This window comes from Loxodonta africana, chromosome 12 (assembly GCF_030014295.1).
Source record: "Loxodonta africana isolate mLoxAfr1 chromosome 12, mLoxAfr1.hap2, whole genome shotgun sequence".
Classification (NCBI taxonomy): domain Eukaryota; kingdom Metazoa; phylum Chordata; class Mammalia; order Proboscidea; family Elephantidae; genus Loxodonta; species Loxodonta africana.
This window is the reverse complement of record NC_087353.1, coordinates 99,080,761-99,108,406: the sequence shown is the minus strand read 5'-3', so window position 1 is coordinate 99,108,406 and position 27,646 is coordinate 99,080,761. Positions and strand designations below refer to the sequence as shown.

Below are 27,646 nucleotides of genomic sequence, written 5' to 3'. Positions count from 1 at the left end.
GGAGCAGGCCTCCCAGGAGGATGAGTTAAATTCTGGGTGCATAAGCATTCTGAGCACCTGTGGGACACCAGTGTGAAGTCCAGGAAGCAGCGGGGGGCCCTGGAGCAGCGCTGAGCAGAGCCAAGTGCACAGACAGGGCTGAGTCTCTAGGAGCACATTTCCTCCTTCCTCTTTAGAGTGCTCCAGCAAGGATACCCACAACACTCAGTTGGCAAACCCAGCTTTTTCCTGTCATCTTACTCTGGCACAGCTCACACTCCCTCCTGGAAATGCCTCCCCGGGCACTGTCACCTAGCAGTGACCTCACTGCCAGCTCCTATACCCGGCCTGTAAATGGTGGCATGGCACAGGCCTTGTTTCTTGGCCTTTGCTCTATCCAAGCCCTCTCTTCTGGCAAGTTCATTCATTTCTATGGTTTCAAAATCATTTTACTACAAAAAATTTCAACCAAAAGCAGAGAGTAGTATATAGATCAACACTTGTCGACACTTTGCATTCCTATATGTTAGTGCAGTGATTAAGAGCCATGGCACGCTACAGCTGCTAACCAAAAGGCTGGCAGTTCAAATCCACCAGCCGCTCCTTAGGAACCCTATGTGGCAGTTCTACGCTGTCCTATAGGGTTGCTATGAGTCAGAACTGATTCAACAGCAGGGGGTTTTGTTTTGTTTATATGCTGACAATTAGGTTCCTGGGTGGGGTAAACAGTTTACACTCAACCACTAACCTAAAGGTTGGAAATTCAAAGCCGCCCAGAAGCACCATGGAAGAAAGACCTGGTGATCTGTTTCTGGAAAGCCAAGGAAATGCTATGGGTCAGTTCTGCTCTGTAATACATTGGGTTGCCATGACTTGGAATCGACTCGATGGTGCAGGTTTATTTTTCTGGATACACTGTCATGTCATTCATAATTGCTGTAGAGTCGAGCCCACGTGTTGCAGAGTAGAGCTGCGTTCCATAGGGTTTTCAAGGGCTGTGTGTAAGGGGCCCTGGTGGCACCGTGGTTAATGCACCTGACTGCTTGACGGAAAGGTTAGCTGCTTGAAACCACCGGTGGTGCCGTGGGAGAAAGACATGGCAGCCTGCTTCCATGGAGATTTATAGACTTGGAAACCCTATGGGGTCACTATGAGTCGGAATCAACTTGACGGCAGTGGGTCTGGCTTTTGGTTGGTTTGACCTTTAGGAAGCAGATCACCAGGCCTGTCTTTGAAGGTGCCTCTGGGTGGGTTCCAACTGCCAACCTTTCAGATATACTGGCAGCTCTTGAATCTTTCCTGCAACCTAGACATCTCCTTTGAGCGCCAGGTCATATACCCACCCACCTCCTTGGCGTTCCCACTTGAATAGCTCACCGCCTTCTCAAACTCTGACAGGTCCCCTTTGTCTACTGCCAACCCCCAGGCCTGTTCCACCTTCCTTGTTGCACCAGCAAGCTCCCTGCTGGCATGGTCCTTGTGTGCCTCACTCCTTGATGTTTCCCAACAGTCTCCACAGTACCCAGCCCGTGGTGGCACTCCAGTATCTGTGAACAAACAACTCTCGCTACACAGCATCCGTGTCCCCCCAGTTGGTCCCTGTCTTTGATTCTGTGCCCTCTCCAAATCAGAGCTGTCTTTTAAAAACGTAGGTCAGACAGGTCATGTCACGCTGGAGTCTAAACACTTAAACGTATTCATGGATCTTGGAATAAAATTCAAGCTCCCTAACATGGCCTCTGGGCCCGGCTACTCTTCCTTGCCTCTGTCCTCTGGCCAGGCTTCCCTTCGCACCTGGGCTCCAATCTCCTGGACTTTTCTGGGGTTTTCCATACACCGGACACCTTCCCACTCAGGTCTCCCATACATGCTGACCCTTCAAATCTCAGCTTAATGCCAGCTTCTAGAAGAGGCCTTCCATGACCTCATGTGGAAATGAGGCTGTCGACCTCTCTCAGTACCTACCTCAATTTATAAGTCTATATGGGTTTTTGTTCAGTTTTTTAAAAATAGTATTTTATTAAGATTTTGGTGAAACTTTACTTGGCAAGTTAGGTTCTCATTTGACAGTTTCCACACAAGTTGTTCTGTAACGCTGGTTACGTTTACCACAATGTGTCAACATTCTCTTTGTGTTCAGTTTGTTCCCTTTCCAGTACTCTAGTTTCCCTGCCCCTTTATCTTCTCATCCTCGCTCTTGAGTAACTGTTGGCCCTTTGGTCAAATAGTGATGGTTTTTAATTAGAGCACCGATCTTACAGGTAATATCCTTTATTCTGTGTGCCATTTTACTATTTCGTGCTCAGCTGTAGGTTTAAAGAGCATCTCGGGGCAATAGCTTCAGAGGGTCTTCTGTTTTTACTGTTCCAGTTTGTGTGTGTATGTGTTTTTAATAAGAATTTGAGTTCTGCTCCATACTTTTCTCCCATTCTCTCCGGGACCAACGACTTTGACCCCGGTCAGAACGGTCACTGGTGGTGGCCAGGCACCATCTAGTTCTTCCGGTCTCAGGTTAGATGAGGTTGTGGCTCATGTTGACTTGTTTCTTCTCTATGCTTTTGGTTACCTGCTTACTGTTTTACTCCTGGCCAACAGAGACCCTAAGCTGTGTCTTAGATAGCTGCTTGCAAGCTTTTAAGACCCCAGACAGTACCCACTTCGTTAGGACGCAGGTCACGGTTTTTGTGAACTATGTTATACCAATTGACTGAGTTGTCCCATGAGACTATGGTTCTATGCCTTCAAATCCAGAACACCAGTCTTGGAAGGTATGCGGTCATGTCTGAGGAGTAACCATATTAGTGTCTTCGGTAAACGTGTCTGCACCCACATATTTGTATTTACACTTACCTACAGATAGTGGTCACTACGAGTCAGAATCCACTCGACGGCAACGGGTATAGATACCTCTATCTGCTCTCATTTATGTACACACCTGTACCTACCCGTATACGAATTTCCCTATATCCATTCATGCGTGCTCAAACGCTTTTTTTCCCCAGGGTTGTACTGTGCTCACTACATCCGCATTCAGTGCCACTATTCCTGTTACCAAAAATAACTAGTCTCTACAGTATAAAGTGTACTTTCCCCACTCCCCTCTTCTCCCTGGTAACCACTAACGAACACTGGTCTCTCTGTATTTATCTACTCTTATCTTATAAAAGAGGAGTCATACAATATTTGTCCTTATATGCTTGACTTATTTCACTTAGCATTATTCCCTCCAGGTCCATTCGTGTGATAGTATATTTCTCTGACTCATCGTTGCTCTTTATGACTGCGTAGTATTCCACTGATGTCTGTGATCACAATTTGCTTATCCATTCACCCATTGACGGGCACTTCGGTTGTTTCCATTTATTTGCTATTGTGAATAAAGCAATGATGAACATAGGTGCACATGTCTGTTCATGTTCTATATGGGTTTTTACCTACTTTATGGGGACCCCGCCTCCCTGGGGGCTGTGACCTTGGCTATTTTGTTTATCTTAGCTCCAGAAAACCAAACCGTTGCCATCAAATTGATTCTGTCTCATAGCAACCCCATATGTTGCAGAGTAAATCTGCACTCTTAGGGTTTTCACTGGCGGTGAGCTTTCGGAAGCAGATCACCAGGGCCTTATTTTTGAGGTGCCTCTGGGTGGGTTTGAACTGCCGACCTTTCAGTTAGTAGCCGATCACTTAACCATTTGCACCACCCAGGGACATCCCTGGCTCCACAGGGCTCCAATTACATTGTATGCACTCAATATTTGATAGAAGGAGCAAGTTAACTGGGTTTAGGTCGAGGCCTACTGAACACTTAAATTAAGGCAGACTAGAGGCCATGCCCATTTTTCACATTCAAAAACCAAAGCCCATACTAACTTACTGGCAATTTACTTCCAACAAATCAGCCACTGAAAACTCTACGGAGCACAGTTCTACTCTGACACACACAGGGTCACTATGAATCGGAAACAACTCAATGACAACTAGTTCTTTGGTTTAGGAGACAAGAGGAGTCCCTGGGCGGTACAGTTAATGCGCTCAGAAATCTGGAGTTTCACATCCACCCAGAGGTGCGTTGGAGGAAAGGCCTGGCGATCTACTGCTGAAAAATCAGCCACTGAAAATCCTATGGAGCACAGGTCTACTCTGACACACACGGGTCCCCATGACTCAGGACTGACTTGACAGCAACGGGTTATACTTTCTAGAAGCTCATTATTTACTGTAAAGGAAAGGTAATATTTAAACCACCCAAGGTGACCAAAAACTCAAAGTCGTTGCTTTCGAGTTGATTCTTGACTCATAGCTAGTGACCCTAAAGAATAAAACTGCCCTATAGGGTTTCTGTTTTTTTTTTTTTTTTTATAGGATTTCTGAACGTCGACTCCACACACGTCAGAAACAGTTTAAACATGACCCACGGTTAAATATCTGGCGCTGTTATCTGTCAACACTTTTTCATCCACAGCCTGCTTTAAAAATCCAGTCTGAGGCTCTCTGCAGGCTGGCTTCCTGTGCCCACCACCCTTCACCGGGGACGAGGTCTTTATTTTGTCCCCACGACCACCTGAGCCGTAAACATCCGGAGCCCCGCCGCTTCGCAGCCGCAGACACCGGGCGCCCTCGGGACACCTGGCGGCCCGAGCGCAAGGCCTGGCTCCGCCGCGCTCGGGCCGCCGGGTCAAGGTCCACGGCCCGGGCTGCGCGGCTAGCGGACGTGGCCTCCCGCCGAGCTGCGGCCTTCCCAGTGGGGCGGGGCGCGCCGCCCGTCCCCGCCGTGACCTTGAGCCCGCCGGCGGGAGGGCGCCCCGACTCAGCCGCGCAGCCCGGCCGGCCTTGCCCCCGGGGCGCCAGGACGCCGCCTTCGCCCGCGCCTGCCGCGGCCCCTCCCCGCCGCCCCGGGAAAGGGGCGCTGCTCACCGGAGCGCGGACAGGAGGCCGCAGGGGCCGGCCCGCTGCAGCAGACTCCCGGCCGAGGACGCTCCGCGGGCCCGCAGGACTCGCGCCGCCATCTTGCTCGGGCGCTGGGTTACCGCCGCCGTGACGCCGCCGGAGCCGCTGGCGTGACCCCTCCCCCGGCCGGCCGCACGCTGCAGTGCGGGGCGGGCGCTGCAGTGCGGGGCGCCGCCGCCAGGGGGAGCAGCGCGGCCGACGGGGCGTGGCCAGGGCCGGGGGCGTGGCCGGGGCAGGGACCGAGGGGAGGCACTGGGTGTCGGCCGAAGAGACTTGGAAGCGGGAGACAGTCGGCAAAGCTGGGCGCTCAGAGCACGGTGTGCAAAGGAACACGGACCTGCTTGAATGTGCGTGCAAGGATTCACAAGGAGAGTCGCGCTGTTGCCCAGGGGAGCCCAGAGTCTAGGGGGCACATGTGGGAGGGGACTTCTCCCCAGTACCTTCTGAATTCTGTTAAGACCATTTGCCTTGAGAGCCTGACTTATGGCGACCCCATGAGTAGAACGGTGCTCCATAGGGTTTTCAATGGCAGATTTTTTGGAAGTAGACTGGTAGGCCTTTCTTCCCAGGTGCTTCTGAAGGGGCTGGAACCTCTAACCTTTCAGGAAGCAGCCAAGGGCATTAACCGTTTGCATCCGGGGACTCCTTAAATTTTGCACCATGTGAATATATTAAAAGAAAATACCAAATCATTGCCAGATTCCAACTGATAGTGACCGTATGGGGGATACTATAGAGTAGAACTGCCTCGGGATTTCCAAGGCTGTGATCTTTCCCCCTCCCTCACAGAGCAGTGGGTGGCTTCGAGCCGCTGACCCACAGCCTTACAGTTAGCAGCCAAGCACTTAACCATTGCGCCACCAGGACTCCTTGTGAGTATATTACCTTTTCTAACAACAAAAAAAAAGAGAACACTTTAATAAAAGCATTTTGGGTGGAAACACTCAAATTCTCTCGCAGTCTCTTGATTATTCACTCCTGTTCATTTAGGCACTGAAGGGTGCTGGTCATGTGGAGTCCCCGTTTGTACCCTCAAGCAGCCCCCCTATGGTGGGGACATGATGTGAACTGGTGATCGGATGGAAGTGTCAGTATTCAAATGCAGTGGTTCACAAGACTCGAAGGAAAAGGCTGTGTAACTGAGGATAGCTGGGAAGGGGAGGGTAGACCAGGAAAAAGTCCCCAGAGGAGCTGGCCCCACAGCTCAGTCCTCTTGGAAAGAGTTGACCAATGGTAGAAAGGAGGACATTCCTGACAGAGGGAACAACTTAAACAAAGGAGAGGGCCAGCCCAGATGAGTGTTCAGGGAAAATATTTCCTGAGTAAAGATAAAGAGCCACAGATGAACCGTGAAAAACTGCAACCAAGACAAGATGGGCAGGAAGGAAGCCAGACACTGAGAGGAGGGGACAAGGCAGAGGACCAGGGCTGCAGCCTGCAGGGGAGCATTTCAAGAAGGCAGTGGTCTGCCAGTTCCAAGCTCCAGAGGCTGAGAGGAAAATGCCCTCAGTGTTGCTGGAAACTCCAGGTCCTGTTCGGCGCACCTGTCACAGCCAATAAACGAGGCCAAGGTGGGAGATCAGAAAGGCAGCTCTATTTCCTTGAGCAAGGAAGAGTCAGGGTTGGTGCCTCCAAGGCTGTTGGCAAGAATAAGGTTTAGGAAGGTCACTTTTATAGAGCTTACAAGCGGGGAGATCACGTGAATTACATCGACATTCTGAACCACGCTAGGCAGCTGCAGTAAGGGTCACAAGCAGCTTCACGGGATGTGTTTAGAAAACGGCAGTTGAACTCCTCCTAGGGGTTACTATGTGTGAGGCACTTAATGAGCCAAGGTTAACTTTAGGCCTCTTGAACTAGTTTAAACCGGGTCTCGCTGGCTTACTCGTCCAGCCTGAAAGAGGAAACAAGCTCTGGGGTGTAATCTCTCGCTCATGGCCACACTTAAGAGGCACTGAACCAAAAAAACCCAAACCCAGTGCTGCAGTCGATTCCGACTCAGAGCGACCCTATAGGACAGAGTAGAACCGCCCCATAGAGTTTCCAAGGAGCGCCTGGCGGATTTGAACTGCCGACCCTTTGGTAAGCAGCCGTAGCACTTAACCACTAGGCCACCAGGGTTTCCTAAGAGGCACCAGGCAGTATCAAAGGCTGCTGCCTTGTCAGGATTGGGCAACTTGGGAGGCCTCCGCTACCTAGGCACCAGAGCTGGGGGGGGGCGGGGACGGACAAGATTTGTGGACTGGGAGGCTCCAAAACTGGGAATCTTGGGAGTGAAAGGAGCACTGGGCAGGAGAGATGCAGCTGTCTGGCTAGGGCAGCATCTGAACACATCGGTGTGGTAAGGAACCCCTGGGTGGTATCAGCAGCTCTCTTAGATGCTTCGCTCTTGCTCATCCCCCCTGGTGTCAAGCCCTGAGAGAGCTCTGGAACATTATCTACCCATCCTCTCTCCATATTCCCTGCCCAGTGTAGCTCAGGTCTGAGGGCCACAGCCTTCCAACAGGTCTCATCTCCCCATCTCTAATCCTTCCCCTTCCAGTCCACTGATGCTATCACTGTTATTGAAATGCAGTATCATTTTCTCTTTAAATAATCTACAATGACATAAAATGTAACTCCTATTTCATTTTTTTTTTTTTTTTATTTCTCTACCAGAGCTCCACCCCCAGCAATCCTTCCTACTTTCAGTCCCCTTTCACACTTTGGGGACTTTACACTCCCTTTCCTCTGGCTGGAGTGCCCTTTCCACACACCCCCCACCCACCCTGCCAGCCTGGAGACTCTTCCTCTCAGACTGAGTTTGAGCACTCTCTCACCTCTCCTGGGAAGGACCCATGTGCTCCTGCTGGCCATGACGGCAGGCTGCATATGTCCTCCATGAGACTGTGAGTCCTGAGAGGGCGGCCTGCCTGCAGTCATCGTTGAACAATACTCATGTTGGCTGAAGCTCAGATAGGATCCAAATCTCTTTTTAGAAACCACAAACTGAATTATATAGCTCAATTTTTCTTTGGTTTAAGTCTAAGCTATCACAGTTCATTAACCAACAGCAACAAACTCAAACTCTCCAACTCAGATGCGTGTGTGAAAACTTTGGCAATGTCTTAGATTTTAAGAACTCAGCCTATTTAAACTGGAGTCCTTGGGTGATGCAAACGGTTAATTCGCTTAGCTGCTAACTGAAAGGATGGCCGTTTGAGTCCACACAGGCACCCTGGAAGAAAGACCTGGCAATCTATTTCCAAAAAATCTGCCATTGAAACCCCGTGGAGCACAGTTCTACTCTGAAACACATGGGGTTGCCATGAGTCCGAACTGACAGCCACTGTTACTGGTTTTAATTAAACTAGCCTAGAACCTAGGATGTAAGAAAAGTGACACAAAATTTTATAAAAATTTTCTACATGTTGACATTTTTTATTAATACAGCTTAATCTGATAAAATCTGACCACAAGCATGCTATTTTCCTCAGAATTGGTGAAATCAGAAAAAAAAAAATTAATTTTAAATATATACCACCAAAAGCAAATACTTAATGTGGTCTTACTGGTTTACATCAAAAGTTTTTCTTTTCCTAAAATAAAGGCTCTAAGACAAGTCCAGGTTTCTTTAGAATGAAAAAACAATACCCCTTCGAAAACAATGAGCTTACAGAATGACACGGTGGATTGCTAGGTTTAACATGAAAGTATGGTCACTGAGAAGAAAATAAAGCCTTTAGGAAAATAAACCTTTATGAAAAATTATAACAAGCTTTTACTTCAGTTGCTTTTATGAATTTCATAAATACCAGTAGGGAAATTGGACAAAGTTTGTGACAAAACTTTGAAAAGTTTCTTTTTCCACAAAGCAAACTTGTAACTCCCTCCCTGTGGCGCCTTCTTCTCCTCTGCCTTTACTGTGCTGAGGGGATGGTGAGTTCTTTCAGACCTTCGGTCAGGTGAGTGGGCTCCGAACCGACTGGACTCTCCAGGTAGGTCGTTCCTGCACAGGGTTTTCCCGTCACTGGATCTATGACTCTCCCAACCTTGAAAACGATCTCGGCCAGCTCATGTTTCACATGCTTGGAGCGTGGGGCAGGCAAGGCTTTGAGAAGCACGATATCCCCCACTGTGCACTGCTGAAGTGCGTCATGAGCAAAGTAGGTCTTTCGCTTATTAAAATACTAGTGAGAGAAGAAGAGAAAAAAATCAGCAGCTCCCAGCTGTGACCTGGCAATGCAGGACAGAACGTGAAGGCGCGATGCAGACAATGCAAGATGGGACTTGGGGAGAGAAAATACGACACTTAGCTGCTGCTTCATCTTTGGTAAAGAGCATCGACTTTTCCTGAGCTCTCAGCCCACCCCCAGCAAGAGCCTTGTTCTATCAATAATCATCTCTGCCTAAAATGTTTAAACCTACCCTTCCCACTGGAGCCTTCTCTCCTGCCTATAAACATGATCCTCTCGCACCATGAGATGTACAATTTGAGACAAGTCACTGAACCAATCTGAGCTCAGTTTTTTTCAATCATGAGATGAGGCTCTTACCCCTGAACCTCTAGAGTTATCAAGAGAATTCAATATTCTAATGTACGTAAAGTACTTAGCCATGTGCTTGGCTCAAAGTACTGAAAAGAAGTCGTAATTGCTAACTAGCATCACCTATTCCTCACAACAACCCTGCAGTGGAGATACCAGTATTTCCCTTTTATAGATGAGGAAAACAGGGAGGTTAAGTAACATCCAGAGTCAGTATCCAAACTCAGATGTCCTGACTCCAGGGGCAATGATCATGGCTTCACTCCTCCGCGTGCTCCTGTATTTTTTCAATCCTCGATAACAAACAGCATTTCTACCTACTCCTGTGGCCAACCTGGAACGCAGAGCCATCCTTGGCACTTCCTTCTCCCTCCTTTGTACATGTAACAAACGAATGACCTGTGTCCCCTGTTCCTGAAATCTGCTTTTGTCACTCTACCTCCATTGTCCTGACATTAGTTCAGGCCCTCATCATTCCTATCCTAGACCTTTTACAGTAGCCTCCTTACTGATCTCCTCACCTCCAGGCCCCAGCCCCATGTCTCCACGTCTGTCTTTCCTTGGCTTGTAAGATGAAATTCAAACTTGTAAACACAACGCACAAGACACTTCAAAGTCCAGCTCCAATTGTCCCTACCATTTATACAACAAGCGTGCCTACTAAGTGCTAAGCTCTGCACCCAACCGTGCTGAGCCACTTTCTGTTATGCTAAAACACCATGCCCTTTGACTGCTAAACAAACTTCAACAAACTACTCATCATGAGCCGAACGATTTCCCCTCATCTGGTCCTATGGATGAAATGCTATTTGAGATTCAGCTCCGAAGTCTCTTAATGGAGAATGCTATTGTCCAGCTCTCTGGGAGGAAAGAATGAAGGGTCTTACTGACTCCTCTCACAGTACTTTGCAAATACAGTAAAAGATGGGAAAGCTGAAACCTGTGTAAGGTAAGAAACCTATCAGAGAAGGAAAATACAAATGACTTCCACTCAAACAAGTGATGGAAAAGTGGTAGACTGCACCCTGTCAAAATCGGAAAACTTGCAAGATCTGGGAAAACTAGGCAGTCCCGTTGAGTTCCGGCTCTCACAGGTTTCACTATACAACAACTACATCAGTCATCAGATTGATTTGAAATCACCTGTCTCCCAGGAATGCAGTAGAGATCATGGCTAATTCATCTAATTATACCCACAAACCAGGATAATGCCCGGGCACACAGCAGATGCTAAAAACTTCCTTACCACTAAGGAAGGATTTTTCTGCTGAGGTGCCTGGAACATGCTGGTGTTTTGTCAATGCCATCTGAACACAGGGATGCTCCTTACCTTTAATAAGTAGGGATCCAGAACAAGCCTGGTCGCTCTCACTTTGGCAGTCTTTTGCATTGCTGTCCCAATCACCCTCCCCACGACCCATTTGGCATGCACGCATGAACGAACCACTGACATTATGTGGCTTTGATCACCTGAAAAACAAATTTCAAAGTTTAAGAATATGTTGGTTTTGACGTGCCAAATGGATTTTGTCACTAGAACTGTCCAAGTTCACAAAAAGCTTTTGCTAGTCTTCTGTAATCGCCACTTAGAGATGTTCGCACATCTTACTATTTTAACTACCTACACAAACTCCCATCCTCATACTGTTTACAAAGCAGTACCTTTAACCGATCTAAGGCTCTGTTTCCCTCTTTGCAAAATGGGGGTAACAATGGGGCCTACTCACGGGAGCGCCTTGAGAATTTAACTAGTAAGGTCCAGTAACTAATAAACGAGGGCCTTTCTCGGTGTTCCTTATCTCTTTCCCTCCCGCTGGGCTGACTCTATCCACAGGCTCACAGCCCGGCTACCTCTGGCGCGCAAGCCCTTGGCAGGGCGGCCCGGGGTCCTCCTTATTGAGGAGAACTCTGCTGGGAGCTGCTTTCGGGATCAGTTTATGCTCAATCGGTCCCGCCCCGCTGGGGGAAGGACAACCTCGAGGTCCCATGGGACTTGACCTGCTCGCAGGGCTTTGACGAGGCGGCGCCTCGGCTTCTCTCGGACCCTGCGCTTCCCTGAACCCACTTCCAATATCAGCTACCTGGGAACCCCACTGACGTCCCAGTTCTATTCGGTACAGCCGCACGGCCCGAGAAGAGAAAGTCGCAGCATGATGGCGTCACGCCGCACGCACGCCGCCCCTCCCCCGGCCCTCCCTCTCATTGGGCGCGGGTCCCTCAGTCCGGGGCAGGGTTAAAGGCAGGGCTCCGCCCCCTTAAAGAAGCCGCGGACCTTGGCGTGCCAGGGTCCTTTTGACCTTTTCCGGTGCATACCGTGACTGCAGCGCTTTCCTATTCTTAACTTTTTTGAGATTCATCCTTATCGTTGCTGTATCTCTAGTTATTCAGGGCTGGTTTAACCAGTAAGCAACGTATGCGCCAGTGGTGACACCCATGTGAAATTGTGCACTACAGATTAGCAAATAAACACAATTAAACCCGTGTGTATCTTGTTTATGGGGTGCTCCCTCCGTGAGTTCATTCCTTTTTCTTGCCGACTCCTTAGAAAGGTACATGGTAGATCAACCTAAACCCTGGAAATGTATGAAAAATGCAACTCTGAAAAAGTGTTCGTACAGGGATAAAAAAGTTAAATCCATGCAGTTAATCCGTGGAGTCAAAATCTTTGTAACTGGCTTAGGTGCAACCAACCATTGCGATATTCTGGGTCTGTCTTTTCTGTTTCTTAAAGGGCTTAAAGCATTTAATAGAGTCTGATATTATAGGTTTGTGATTTTAATTAAATGTTTAGATGTGATTAAATACGAAGTCAGTGTTTAAAAGATAGGGGAAGTCTAATTTTTGAAATCCCTGTTTTTATTTATTAGTTGTACACCTGTAAATACAGGAATGTTGACTGTTTAAAGAATGTCAGTTCGTGCTTTAAATTAATAAACACTAACTAAAATATAAATAGTAATTAGTATCTCTCTCCACGCTGGAAGTTCTTTGGACATAAGGACAACAACAAAACCATTTCCATCGAGTTGATTTCCATTTGTAGTGACCCTATAAAACAAAGTAGAACTGCCCCAGGGGTTTCCAAGAGTGTAATCTTTGCAGAAGCTGCCTGCCACGTCTTTCTACTGCCGTTCGCACCTGGGTGGGTTTGAACAGCCACCCTCTCAGTTAGCAGCTGAGCGCTTAACCACTGCACCACCAGAGCTCCTTGGACATAACAGAACCTATCAAAACAATGATCGTCGATACTCAGATTCTGGGAAATAGAGTCACACAAGTTTTGGTGTTGAACAGCAATTTTTCATTTTATTAATGTTCATATACTTATCAGATGTTTTCTGAGTACTGTAAGACTGTCCAGGCATTGCTTGTATTCACTGGATTAGGAGTAAGACAACCCATGTCCTAGTGACATTTCAGTCTGAGAAACCCGGAATAATAAAGCCACTTATTATTATGTCTAAGTTTATGTCTCTCTTTCCATAAAAGGACAATAATACCTGGTTGATGGATCAAATGAACTAATACATGAGAAAGGATAATGTTTTGTCTTTCCAGACAGAAATGAACCACAACAAAGATTTAGAACAAGTATCACTCCTCCGGCCTCCCTACTCCAAAAGCACCAGTATTTTGATGTAATTCACAAGCTTAGGCAGCGTTTCCTTCTGTTGTACACAGGGTCACTATGAGTGGGAACAGACTTGATGGCACCCGTCTTAGTTACCTAGTGCTGCTATAACAGAAATACCACAAATGGATGGCTTTAACAAAGATAGTTTTTTTCTCTCATAGTCTAGTAGGCTAGAAGTCTGAATTCGGGGCACCAGCTCTAAGGGAAGGCATTCTCTGTCGGTTCTGGAGGAAGGTCCTTCCCCTCAATCTTCCCTTGGTCTAGAAGCTTCTCTGAGCAGGGAACCTGGATCCAAAGGACGCAGTCTGCTTCCAGAGCTGCTTTCTTGGTCGTATGAGGTCCCCATGTCTCTCTGCTCAGTTCTTTTAGATCTCAAAAGAGATTGGCTTAAGACACAACCTTATCTTGTAGTTTGAGTCCTGCCTCATTAACAGAACTGCCACTAATCCCACCTTATTAACATTACAGAGGTAGGATTTACAACACATAGGAAAATCACATCAGATGACAAAATGGTGGACAATCACAATACTGGGTATCAGGGACTAGCCAAGTTGACACACATTTTTGGGGGGACACAATTCAATCCATAACAGCACCTAACAACAATACACTCAGAGTTTACTCCTTAATTTGGAACATTTTGAAGACAAAGAACATGAGAATGACTGAATCTATACCAGAATGACATAGTTTACTATACAGTTAACATACTCATTTATGACCCTGTTGTTGTTAGGTGCCCTCAAGCGGTTTCCAATTCATAGTGACCCTATGTACAACAGAACAAAACACTGCCCAGCCCTGCGCCATCCTCACAATCTTTGCTACGTTTGAGCCCACTGTTGCAACCATTGTGTCAACCCATTTTCTTAAGGGCCTTCCACTTTTTTGCTGACCCTCTACTTTACCAAGCATGATGCCCTTCTCCAGGGACAGGTCCCTCCTGATAACATGTGCAAAGTACTTGAGACAAATTCTTGCCATTCTCCCTTCTGAGGAGCATTCTCTCTATACTTCTTCTAAGACAGGTTTGTTTGTTCTTCTGGTAAACCCAGTGCTGTCGAGTCGATTCTGACTCATAGCAACCCTATAGGATAGAGTAGAACTGCCCCATCGAGTTTCCAAGGAGCGCGCGGTGGATTTGAACTGCCGACCCTTTGGTTAGCAGCCACAGCACTTAACTACTAGGCCACCAGGGTTCTTCTGGTAGTCCATGGTATATACAATATTTTTCACCAACACCACAATTCAAATGCATCAACTATTCATTGTCCAGCTTTCGCACGCATATGAGGTGATTGAAGATACCATGGCTTGGGTCAGGCACACCTTAGTCCTCAAGGTGATATCTTTGCTTTTGAACATTTTAAAGAGTTTTTTTTATGACCCTAAGGGATATATAATAGAAATACAATGTAATATTATATGTTGTAAAATAAGGTATATATATTACATATAATAGAAATCTCATCTTAATTTCCAATTCCTACTTATGAAGAATTAGTGAAAACCCTTGTCCAACTGTGATCGAGTTCAGTCCAGACACCTCTTTTTTGGCATAGTCCAAGTTCTGCTGATCCTCTTCTGAAAATTCCACATTGTTCTTATTTTACACCTCTGCTGGGATACACTGCCTTGTTTTGGAGGCCTTAGTACTCTTTGTAGAATATTTAAGTTTTGTTTTGTTTTCTGGTTGCAAAAGGAAACTTTGACTAAAGCCTTCATCAGTTGTAACTGAACATTACTTCTACCTCTTCTATCTGAGGATTCACCTTGGCTCACTCTGTCCCTTTCTGAAATCTGACTGCCCTATCCTCTGAGTCATTATGGCAAATGAATGTTAACTGTGGCTTCTTCTGGTGAACAGATACTTCCAGAACTGATCTGCCTGGAGATCAGTCTCCCCAGCACAGACACCTGAGCGCAGATCGCTATTAGAAACCCTCCTTGACTACAGTTGCTCAGGTTTAGTGGCTATTTCACATACACTCCTGGGTGGGACAGAAATGCACCTTGAAAACGTTAACTTCGGTGATAAAATGAATTTGTTTCTTTTTCGTTTTCAGTGTTTGAATTTTTAAGTCTTTAAATCACTTCAGTTTTGACTCAAGGCCTATAAAATCTCATCCTTTCACAGGGGAAAAAATCAGGGAAGTCTCAAGCTGGGAGCTATGTTAGAAGAAAGGTGAGAAAGCAAGGGGACTACATTCCTACCTCAGCCTTATGGTTACTTCAGCCACACCTATGAACGGAGAGAAAAAAGGAAAGCCAAGAAACTGAAGCAGGCCCATTCATGCAGCTGTTTATGGCTTATGACAGTTTGACTTTTAACGTAATATGAAAATGTGATTTTTGTCAAACAAGGCAATAATCATAGACATAAACTACCTTAAGTTCCCTTTGGAAAAAGGTATGGTATAAACATATTTCAATACATGAAATGGATTATTAAGCCAATTGGACTACTTTCTGGGTTGTTCATATAAGCCAGTAGGCTCTTCCTAGTCTTAACCTCAATATGGTGCCACAGCTCACTCTTGGGTTCTGTCTTACCCATTCTCTCTACGTAAAAATGGCACGGTGGGGCATCAGAGGTCTTCCTCCAATTTCCTGAGGGAAAGAATCACCATCAACATCGGCCCAAGGCTGATCTCTAGGAGGTGGCGGTCAAACATACCCCCACAGTCCAATCATTTCACCAGTTCTACAAAGTGTCCCTCCCACACTACTCTCTATTCCTCTGCTGAGTTTGATAATTCATTGCAATGGCCACACAGAGCTCACAGACTATACTCATGATTATGGGGTTTATTAGGGAAGAAACAGGTTACAATTCAGGATAAGGAACAACTCAGCGTACAGTTCTTCAGCGAGGACAGCTCCTCCACCATGCCTGCAGGCAGGCCTCTCTCGGTCCCTTGGCCCCTCAGTCTGGCCTCTTAACCCTGTTTGGGCAAGTGTTAAAAAACTCTTTACCTCTGCCAGTAAGTGCCCAAGGGCACCCCACTCCACCAGCAAGCCTCCAGCCTGAAGGTGCTCAGCTCTCTTGCTCCATGGGCTGGGAGGCCCACCACACCGTCTCCTGCTGGTCTCCTAGTTCTAGTGCTGCCAGTTCTCTGCTACTTCTTGCTGTCTTACGCCATCTTCGGTGTTACAGCTGTTTCCTGGGTCTAGGAGGTTCTCAGTGCAGGGGCCCTAGATCCAAATGATGCACTCTGCTTCCGTCTCTTCTTGGTGGTATTGAGGTCCCACTCTTCTCCTCTGAGATGGCTGATTTTAAGCCTAGCAGGATTGCAAAAGTGACTAACCCCCTCATTAGCGTTCCATACACCTTATTTGCATGGTCTCACCCCCACAAGGGTGCCATGTACCTTATTTACATTATTAGCAAGTTATCTACTCCCCTTGGGGGGCCACAAGCACCTCATTTGCATAATCCCACCCAGTCATTTGGTGAGAGTTACAAGACTATGGCGAGAAAGGCCACATAAAAGTGATGCATCGCACTGCACTCTGCTACTCTCTCATCTCCCACAGTGGTGCAGGAAGCATGGGGGTCTTAGTCTCTGGTCATTATCAGAAGGACTCCTCTCTGTTCAAGATTTCAAATACAGCAGAAATAACCATTTTAACTTAAAAAAAAAAAGACCTATGCTTGCTACAGGGAAATTTAAAACTAGGATAACAGGATAGAAAAGTAGACTTCTCTTTATAAATTTTTTAAATTGGTCAATATGACCCTCAATCTCCTCCAAGACTCTTCTCAAAGGGATTCTAGGGCTCACTAGATGAAAATAATGCAAGAATTGCTAAAAGGATAACAGGATATTGCCATGTCTTATCACATTGTTTCTCAAATGATGGTACACAAGATTTTAAGTGATACGCTGATGAATATTTAATTTCCGAGTTTATATATATCTATACACACACACATACAATAGAACATATATACTCAGCATATAAAACTCACAGTTCCCATAAATAATATTTTTTAGGAAAAGGCTAAAAATTCTAAGTTCCTTTAAAGAAAAATATTAAGTAAATAATTGATATGGTAAAAGCTGTAAAGGAGGCACACAAACGACTGAAGTTTGAGAAATACTGCTCTTTCATGTTTAAGTTTCTGCAAGTGGTTACACTACAACATTGATTAATCAATGTTTAAACTGTTTGAAAGCTTTATACCATAAAGCTTACTGGTGAGTAATTACAGGTTAATTTAAGTTAAAAAATTTTTTTATATCAGATCTGGGACATGATTACTAATATAATCTTATTTATAAATTATTTTTACAATTTATAACCCTTCCTGAGGCTATAATGTACTACTAGTTTGAGGTCTAAATTTATTTGGTTTCTATGAGTTTGTAAGTTTCTCTCCATGATGAATAATTTAATAATGAATGGGATGAAAAGGTCTGACTGAAAAATTTCCTACATTTAATATATTCATATGACTTCCCTCCCATGAGGTATGTGCTGCTGAATAAGTGAAGGACTGTGGCTTAAGGCTTTCTCACATTTATTGTATTCACATAATCTCTCCCGAGTATGGATTTTCCTATGTTGATTAAGATGTGCACTCTGGCTGAAGGCTTTCCCACACTCATTACATTTATAGGGCTTCTCTCCTGTATGAGTTCGCTCATGTTGATTAAGGTGTGTCCTCTGGCTGAAGGCTTTCCCACAAAAATTACATTCATAAGGTTTCTCTCCAGTGTGAAGTCTATGATGCTCAGTAAGTGACGTGATACGGCTAAAGGCTTTACCACACTGATTGCATTTATAGGGCTTCTCTCCAGTGTGAATTCTCAGGTGTTGAGTAAAGGATGAATGCTGCCGGAAGGCTTTCCCACATTCATTGCATATAAAGGGTTTTTCACCTGTGTGAATTCTCTGATGTTGAATAAGATGTATCCTCTGGCTGAATCTCTTCCCACATTCATCACACTTATAGGGCTTCTCTCCTGTAAGGACCATTTGAGGTTGAGTTACAGATGAGCTGTGGCTGAAGGCTCTCCCACATTCACTGGGCTTCTCTGCAGTATGAATGTGATTAGTGAAAAGAAGATGTTGCTTAAAGATTTTTCCACATTCAGTATATTCATAGGGATTCTCTCTTACATAGTTTCCCTGACAGTAAATCAAGTCTGAATTATGTTTGATGCCATTTCCTTGTGCATCTGAGTTAAGGGGTATTTTCATGGAAGGAATTCTCTGATGCATAATAAGGTTTGAATTCAGGTTATAGTTTCCCCCAAATTTATTACATTCAAGGATTTGTTCCTGAGTGATCTTTTTGTGGGTGGAAGACTCTTGTCCCAAATGTCTCTGCTGGTTTTCTTGGCTCAACTCTAGCTGGTAATCAAAATCCCAGAGTCCTCCTAAGATGGAGAACCAGAAACTGTCTCCTGTTAGTCTTTCCATTATCATGTCACGCATTTGCTTTTCATCAGAAATATTCTGGTTTTGAGCAGACTTTTTTATTTCAGGTCTATTCTCCCCATCTAAAAGAAATTGAGAACATACAAATACTTTTCAATATTATATTCTTTATGTTTTAAAAAATAAATTACTGCATAACGAATTACCAAATGAAACTTACAGTAATGCAGGCATGGCATACGTAGCACTGGGAGTTTTCAAACATAACTGTGAAACAAGGGCAAAGGCTACAACAGGATGAAAAGAAGCTGTGATCAGGGAACATTGTAAAATGTGTGATAATCATAAAAAGAAGAGATCCAGGGACATCCACAGTTCAAAGGAGATGGATAGGAAGAATAAAAATAGCAGAGAAAAGACTGTATTTGGAGAAGAAGGCAGCTCAGAGTCCAGGACCTTTTAACCTCATTTATGGATTACTTTACCAAAATGCCAACTATTTGTTTATTTCAAAAATATTTCTCCCTACTTCTAATCTCTTGTTTAAAATGATAGAACTAATGCTTGTCCAGGAGTGGAGTCCAGTGTATTCACTCCCTAAAAACATAGCAGTTGGATCAACACGCTCATGGCTACTTGGCTGGTTTCCTTCCTCCCATACCTTGCCTACATGAGGGAAAAGGAAAAACTCCTGCTGCTGGTTGCCATACTGCCATTTACTGATACCAGGAGTGACTGTGCTATACAGCAAGGGCTCCCTCACTAAGGACACCCTCAATGCATACTCATATCATCAATCACAGGGTGGGCTATCTATATCCCAGCAGGACACCAGGGGGCAGGGTCTAGACCCTAGGCTGAAGCATTGATTATCTTGGGATTCAAGGCAGCTTTAAGGAGCAAACACACTCTAGTTCATTTTGCCCAGCTTTTCATCTAACTTAAGCAGCCTGATATGAGTAGACATGACTATAACTTCCCTCACACCATATACAAAAGCCAATTCGAAATAGATTAAGGACCTAAATGTGAACACTAAAATCATAAAATTCTTAGAAGAAAATGTAGGGGCAAGGCTGTGGGACCCAGTATTTAGCAAAAGATTATCAAATGTGATGATAAAAGCCTGAGCAGCAAAAGAGAGAACAGATAGATGGGACCTCATAAAAAAATTAAACACTATGTATATCAAAGGACTTCATCAACAAAGTGAAAAGCAACATACAGATTGGGAGAATATTTTCTGGAACCATATATCAGACAACAGCCTAATATCCAAAAAAATATTTAAAAGCTCTACGACTTAACAACAAAAAGATAAACAACCCACTCAAAAAATAGGCAAAGGACTTGAACAGGCACTTCACCAAAGAAGATATTCAAATGGCCAACAAGGACATAAAAAGATGCTCAACATTATTAGCCAATAAAAAAAAAAAAAAAACTGTCATTGAGTTGATTCCAACTCATAATGACCTTATAAGACAGAGTAGAACTGCCCCATTGGGTTTCCAAGGCTGTAATCTTCATGTAAGCAGACTGCTACACCTTTCTCCTGCAGAGTGGCTGGTGGGTTTGAACTGCTGACCTTCTGGTTAGCAGTAGAGCGCTTAACCATGAAACCTCCAGGGGTTTCATTAGTCATTAAACAAAAAAAAAAAAAACTAAAACCCATTGCCAGTAAGTTGACTCCAACTCATAGCAACCCTATAGGACAGGGTAGAACTGCCCCATAGGGTTTCCAAAGAGTGGTTGATGGCTTAGAACTGCTGACCTTTTGGTTAGCAGGCAAACGCTTAACCACTGGGCAACCAGGGTACTTCATTAGCCACTAGGAAGATGCAAATGAAAACCACAATGACACACAATCACAATCACACCCCCTCATTAGAATGGAAATGATAAAAAAGCATGGAAAACAACAAGTGTTGGTGAGGTCGTGGAGAAAACAGAAATCTCATCCTTTACTGGTGGGAGCGTAAAATGGTGCAGTCACCGTGGAGAAGAGTTTGGCAGTTCTTAAAAAGTGGAACACAGAATTACCTCATGACCCAGAAATCCCAATCCTAGGTATATACCCATAAGAAGTGAAGACAGGAATGCAAATAGAAACCTGTACACCAATGTTCAGTGCAGCACCTTTCACAATAGCCAAAAGGTGGAAATAATTGAAATGTCCATCACCAGATGGATAAACAAAACCCGGTATATAAACACAATGGAATATTAAGCAGCCCTAAAGGGAAATGAAGTTCTATGCATGAAAACACCGTGCTGAGCAAAATAAGTCAGTCGCAAAAGGACATATACTGTATGATCTCACTTATATGAAATAAGAAAATACATAGAAACCAAAGATTATTAACGGTTACTGGGTGTGGGAGAAGGTATTTGTTTGGGGGACATTGGGTTTAGGTTAATGGTGGTGGAATGTTTTGGATGAGGATAGAGTTAATGGCAGCACAACTTGAAAACATAAAAATCAACGTTACTGAGTTGTAGATGTCGAAGTTGTGTTGGCAGATGTTTTGATGTTTTTCATCACAATAAAAAAAAGAAAAAAATGCTGAGAGAGAATGATGAAGAAAAAATGGGAAAAAAATGGTATGTGGAGATTTGCAACATCAAAGTATTTATGGGTATTCAAGCTAAATATCTTCAAAATATCTTCTAAATTATGTAATTTTTTTAAATAATAAAAACCAAAACCAAACCTATTGCCATCGAGTCATTTCCAACTCATAGCAACCCTATAGGATAGAGTAGAACTGCCACATAGGGTTTCCAAGGAGCAGCTGGTGGATTCAAACTGCCCATCTTTTGGTTAGTATCAAGATCTTAACCACTGTGCCACCAGGGCTCCTTTTATAATAAGCATACATAATTATCTGTTCAATCAGAAAAAAGTAACAGCCATTTCTACTCTGGAAACAAAAATGTGAAATGAATTGTCATGGACTGTGTCCCTTCAAAATATGCGTCAACTTGGTTGTCCTCCCTTTTGTGATCAGATTATCCTCCATTTTGTGATGTGTTATAAATCCTAGTCTCTATGCCTGTGGTAATGGTCCCATTTGGGAGTGAGCTGTCCATTATGTTAATGAGGCAGAATTAGGTCATGTTAACGAGGACCAGGGTGGGATGAAACACCCTTACTCAGGTCACAGCCCTGAACTGATGTAAGGGAAGTCTCCCTGGAATGTGACCTGCACCACCTTTTATCTTACAATACATAGAAGGAGAGAGAAGTGGGGAGAAAGGGAGGGACCTTCTACCACCATGAAAGAAAAGTCAGGAGTGGAGCACATTCTTTGGACCCAGGGTTCCTGCGCTGAGAACCTTCTAGGCCTAGGTGAATACTGATGCCGAGACACGTGGAGATTTCCAAGGAGAGCTAGGCCCACAGATGTTGAAAGGAGACAAGGACCTTCCCACAGAGCTGACAGGGAAAGTCTTCCCCTAGAGCTGGTGCCCTGAATTCAGACTTCTAGCCTCCTAAACCATGAGAGAATAAATTTCTGTTTGTTAAAACCATCCACTTGTGGTATTTCTGTTACAGCAGCACTAGATAACTAAGACATGATTTTTTAAAAAGGCTTCACTATTCGTAATCCCAGAGGAAGCTTTTGGGAACACAGCTGCCTATCTCAAAAGTGACTATTTTCTCTTACTGAGCAGCAAATGTCCAGATGCTTGTTTCTCACCTGGATGTGTGACTGCAGGGCTCTTGCTTTTCATCATCCACTGTTCCTCTTGCTCCAACTGAGTGATCACCTCTGGCTTATAATGCTGATGCCCTATTCATTGGGAAAATGTATGACTTAGGAGTTTATACTGAGAACAAACCGAAACTTCTCTCAGAACTCATTTCCAACTTTTTTAGTCTTAAAAAAAAAACTAAACTCGATGCCATCGAGTTGATTCCAGCTCATGGTGACCCTATGCACTTCATAGTAGAAATGCTCCATAGAGTTTCCTCGGCTGTAATCTTATGGCAGCAGATCACCAGGCCTTTCTTCTGTGGCATTTCTGGGTGTATTCAAACCACCAACCTTCCAGTTGGTAGTCAAGAGCAAACCATTTGTACCACCCAGGGACCTGTTTTTTAGTCTTTAAGACGACTGAATTTGGAAAGGGGGGCTTCATAAACAGCAAAACACAGCTCCCAGTTGCCATTGAGTCAACTCCAACTCATAGAGACCCCATGTGTGTCAGAGCAGAACTGTGCTCCACAGAGTTTTCAATGGCTGATTTTTTAGTCCACCTCTAGGTGGACTCGAACCTCCAACCTTTCAGTTAGCAGCCAAGCACAATAACTGGATCACCTAGGGACTCCAAAATAAAGCTACTCATCTCAAGCTCAACAAAATCAAAACCTGGGGATAAAGCACAGGAAACAATGGTCTCTATCTGCAAAACTGATTAGTGTTCTCCTGTCCTGGCTAAAAACTACATTCACAAGAGCTCTGGAAGCTTTTACCACTTGAGGAAATAAACCCATTCAGAGATAGTTTCCAGTTTCACAGGGACATCGTCCTTACCCAGCGCGACCAGGTTCCTGTAGTTCTCCAGCATCACGTCTCTGTACAGGGTCTTCTGAGCAGGGTACAGTTGGTCCCACTCCTCTCTGCTGAAGCACACAGCCACGTCTTGGAATGTCACTGATTCCTGAAACAGCACACACATTCCTGCTTAGTCAGAAACTGCCTGGCAAGGGATCCTCAGAGGTAGGGGTGAAGGTGCAGCTCTGGACAAAGGTCAGGATGTTTAAACCATTGTGCCAACAGTCCTGAGGGCTCAGAGTAACCCAGGTCAAAATCTGAAACAATTAGATACCTGTCTCTCTATAATCTTTTAGACAGCTATAATGAAACACATGCATGAAATAATCCTTGCCTTTAGCGTTTGTGTTTTTTATAGGGAAAAGACTCTATTCACCTCATTTAAACAATGAAAAAAACTGTGTATGGGAAATTCCTGCTGTGATATTTCAGAAATAAAACAGTTCACAATGTGTTGACAAAGTGAAAGCAGGTATCAAGGAGAGGGATCCTGTGTATTTTTCAGCTTTGGACAGAAGAGAAGATAGAATATTTCAGTGAGTTCAAAAAGAAAAAAAAAAGGCGGGGGGCGGCAAGGGCAAATAGATTGAGAGTAGAAGGCACATGATGTGTGTCTGTATCAGTAAAAGAAACTTCCTTCCTTGTCTCAGGGAGGTAATTCAAATGAGAAAGTGTCCTGGTCCAAATTATACTCATAAGAGCTTTGGAGGCTTTTACTACTTCAGTGAACCAAAAATCCATGACTGCTATCCAGGTGATTTCGACTCATGGCGACCCTATTTGTTACAGAGTAGAACTGCTCCATCCCCACACGTCTATCAGTTTGTTGTACTGAGGTGGCTTGTGTGTTGCTAGGATGCTGGGAAGCTATGCCACTGGTATTTCAAATGCCAGCAGGGTCATCCATGGCAGACAGGTTTCAGCAACACTTTTTTAAAAAACATTAACTGTGACTATACCAAGGACCTTGCCAGATGGAATATGGAGGAATCAAATTGGCTACATAAAGATAATGGAAAACCTCAATATTATCAGTCAGAACAATGCCAGGGGCCAACTGTGGAACAGACCATCAACTGCTCATATGCAAGTTCAAGTGGAAGCTGAAGAAAATTAGAACAAGTCCAGGAGAGCCAAAGTATGACCTTTAGTATCTTCCCCCTGAATTTAGAGGCCATCTCAAGAAGAGATTTGACTCATTGAACACAAATGACCAAAGTCCAGACAAGCTGTGGAATGGCATCAAGGATATCATACATGAAAAATGCAAGAGGTCATTAAAAAAGACAGGAAAGAAAGAAGAGGCCAAAATGGATGTCAGAAGAGACTCTGAAACTTGCTCTTAAATGTAGAGTAGCTAAAGCAAATGGAAGAAATGATGAAATTAAACAAGCAGGACAGAAGATTTCAGAAGACAGCTTGAGAAGATAAAGTATTATAACGAAATGTGCAAAGACCTAGAATTAGAAAACCAAAAGGGAAGAACATGCTCAGGATTTCTCAAGCTGAAAGAGCTGAAGTGAAAACCCAAGGCCTGAGCTGCAATACAGAAGGATTCTACAGGGAAAATATTAAATGATGTAGGAAGCATCAAAAGAAGATGGAAGGAGTACACTGAGTCACTGTACGAAAAAGAAGTTGGTGATGCTCAACCATTTCAGGAAGTGGCATATGATGAAGAACCGATGGCACCGAAGAAAGAACCCAAGCTGCACTGAAGCCATTGGTGAAAAATAAGACTCCGGGAATTGATGGAATACCAATTGAGATGTTTCATCTAACAGATGTAGCACTGCAAGTGCTCGCTAGTCTATGCCAAGAAATTTGGATGACAGCTACCTAGCCAACTGGCTGGAAGAGATCCATATTTGTACCCACTCCAAAGAAAGGTGATCCAACAGAATGCAGAAACTATTGAACATATCATCAATATCACATAAAAGTAAAATTTTGCTGAAGATCATTCAAACTCAGTAGCAGCACTACATCAACAAGATACTATTAGAAATTCAAGCTGGATTCCAAAAAGGATGTGGAACAAGGGATATCATTGGTGGTGTCAGATGGATCTTGGCTGAAAGCCAAGAACACCAGAAGGATATTTATCTGTGTTTTATTGACTACGCAAAGGCATTTGACTGTGTGGACCATAACAAATTATGGATAACATTGCAAAGAACGGGAATTCCAGAACACTTAATTGTGCTCATGAGGAAACTGTACATAGATCAAGACGCAGTCATTTGAACATAACGAGAGAATACAGTGTGGTTTAAAGTCAGGAAAGGTGTGTGTCAGGGTTGTATCCCTTCACCACACATATTCGATCTGTATGCTGAGCAAATAATCCGAGAAGCTGGACTATATGAAGAAGAACAGGGCATCAGGATTGGAGGAAGACTCGTTAACAACCTGCGTTATGCAAATGACACAACCTTGCTTGCTGAAAGTGAAGATGACTTGAGACACTTACTGATGAAGATCAAAGACCACAGCCTTCAGTATGGATTACACCGCAACATAAAGAAAACAAAAATCCTCACAACTGGACCAATAAGCAATATCATGATAAATGGAGAAAATATTGAAGTTGTCAAGTGTGTCGTTTTATTTGGATCCACAATCAACGCCCATGGCAACAGCAGTTAAGGAATCAAATGGCACATTGCATTGGGCAAATCTGCTGCAAAAGACCTCTTTAAAGTGTTGAAAAGCAAAGACGTCACTTCGGGGACTAAGGTGCACTGTACCCAAGCCATATGCATGCAAAAGCTGGACAATGAATAAGTAAGATCAAAGAAGAATTGATGGCTTTGAATTGTGCAGTTGGTGAGGAATATTGAATGTACCATGAACTGCCAAAAGAATGAACAAATTTGACTTGAAAGAAGTACAGCCAGAATGGTCCTTGGAAGCAAGGATGGTGAGACTTTGTCTCACATACTTAGAACGTGTTATCAGCAGGGACCAGTCCCTGGAGAAAGATGTCATGTTTGGTAATGTAGAGGGTCAGCAAAAAAGAGAAAGATCCTCAAGGAGACCCTCAAGGAGATGGGCCCTCAGGGAGTGGCTGCAACAATGAACTCAAGCATAACAATGATTGTGACGATGGCTCAGGGCCAGGCAGTGTTTCGTTGTGCAGTACTTAGGATCACTATGGGTCAGAACCGACTCGACAGCAGCTAACAACAGAACTGTTCAATAGGGTATTCTTGGCTGTAATAGAAGCAGATTGCCAGGCCCTTCTTCAGTGGTGCCTCTTGGTAGACTCAAACTGGCAACCTTAAGGTTAGTAGATGAGGGCAAACCATCTGTGCTACCCAGGAATCTTTATTACGACAGTGTGCTATTTAATCTACAGATCTCATTCAGATTTCATCAACTGTCTTAATGATGTCCTTTACGACAAAAGAAAATTCAAGATCATGTTCTACATCTCGCTTTTTTGTATCTTTAGTCTTCTTTAACCTGGAACAGTTCCTGAGCCTTTCTTTGTGTTTCATAACATTGACATTCTGAAAGGTACAGCCTAGTTATTGTATGGAATACACCTCCTTTTGGGTTTGTCTGACGTTTCCTTATGACTAGATTCAAGTTACCAACTTTTGGCAGGAATAGCGCAGAAATGATGCTGAGTTCTCAGAATCATATCCGAAGGTACACGTTGTTGATTAGTCTCATTACCGGCAATGTAACTTTGATAATTTGGTTAAGATGGTATCTACTGGGAGTGTCCACTGGAAATTATTTTATCCTGTGTAATTAAAAAAAAAAAAAATTTTTTTTAAATTAATAAGTGTTTTCTTGGGAGATACTTCGAGGCTGTGCAAATATCTCGTTCCACCTTACACCTTCATCCACCAGTTTTAGCATCCGCTGATGATTCTTGCCTCAATTAATTATAATCACGATGGTTTGCCAAGTAGTGCCTTTCTTATTCCATCATTCCTGGTACATGTATTAGTTGGCTTCATACTGTGATGAAGAAGTTTCTCCTCACATTCATTCATATCAATGTGGATTTACAGATTCTTACTTTATTCCATAGGTTATAATCCTTACTATCACTATTTTAATGCTCAAATTGTCCTAGATTTGGCCAGTGGGAGCCCTTCAAGCTGGTTTGTGTTCTTTCGACACATCCCTATGATTCTTTGAACACTTCCTTAGTTTTATGGGACAGAAAGATGCCCTGCCTCAGGCCTGGAATCAGCCATTTCTCCAAGGATCCCTGGGTCCTTTGAGTGAAGAATAATATTTAGAAACTAAGATCTGAGCACCAAGTGTGTTCACTGCTACCAAAGAGTTACTGCTTCTAAGCCTGTCCGCAGTCACAGCTATGAAACATAGGTATGTATACATACATACATGAGCACGCACGCGCGTGCACACACACACCCACATACGCCCTGTGATGGTTAATTTTATGTATCAATTTGGCTAGGCTACAGTGTTCTGCTGTTTGGTCAAACACTAGTTGAAAAGTTGCTTTATAGTATTTACATACAATTAGCATTTAAATCACTTGGCCTTAAGTAAATCAAATTATCATCCATAAACACTAGTTGAAAAGTTGCTTTATAGTATTTACATACAATTAGCATTTA

The 27,646-nt window shown here is 44.1% G+C and overlaps 2 protein-coding genes across 10 annotated transcripts in view; both read right to left on the bottom strand.

Annotated features, from left to right (window-relative positions):
- Positions 1-5,002, bottom strand: part of NIPSNAP2 (nipsnap homolog 2) — a 33,749-nt gene extending 28,747 nt beyond the window's left edge. The window contains exon 1 of the mRNA XM_064296053.1: positions 4,894-5,002. Within this exon, the coding sequence (XP_064152123.1) occupies positions 4,894-4,985 (92 nt within the window). The 5' untranslated portion in view covers positions 4,986-5,002. The remainder of the gene's footprint in view (positions 1-4,893) is intronic.
- Positions 5,003-8,314: 3,312 nt separating this feature from the next.
- The window catches only part of LOC100662871 (small ribosomal subunit protein uS17m), a 46,785-nt gene continuing 27,453 nt past the window's right edge, over positions 8,315-27,646 (bottom strand). For 4 of the 9 annotated variants that reach the window (XM_023555973.2, XM_010596287.3, XM_064296052.1 and 1 more), the window contains 3 exons: positions 23,019-23,145; positions 22,182-22,274; positions 12,731-18,599 (listed from right to left, as the gene is read on the bottom strand). In XM_023555973.2, coding sequence (XP_023411741.1) covers positions 17,542-18,599; positions 22,182-22,274; positions 23,019-23,145 — 1,278 coding nt within the window. In that variant the 3' untranslated portion in view covers positions 12,731-17,541. Of the gene's footprint in view, positions 9,096-10,782; positions 10,923-11,303; positions 11,403-11,450; positions 11,635-12,730; positions 18,600-18,697; positions 18,765-22,181; positions 22,275-23,018; positions 23,146-27,646 lie in introns of those variants that run through there. The other 5 variants (XM_010596289.3, XM_023555974.2, XM_003416537.4 and 2 more) reach the window with 5 other exon arrangements.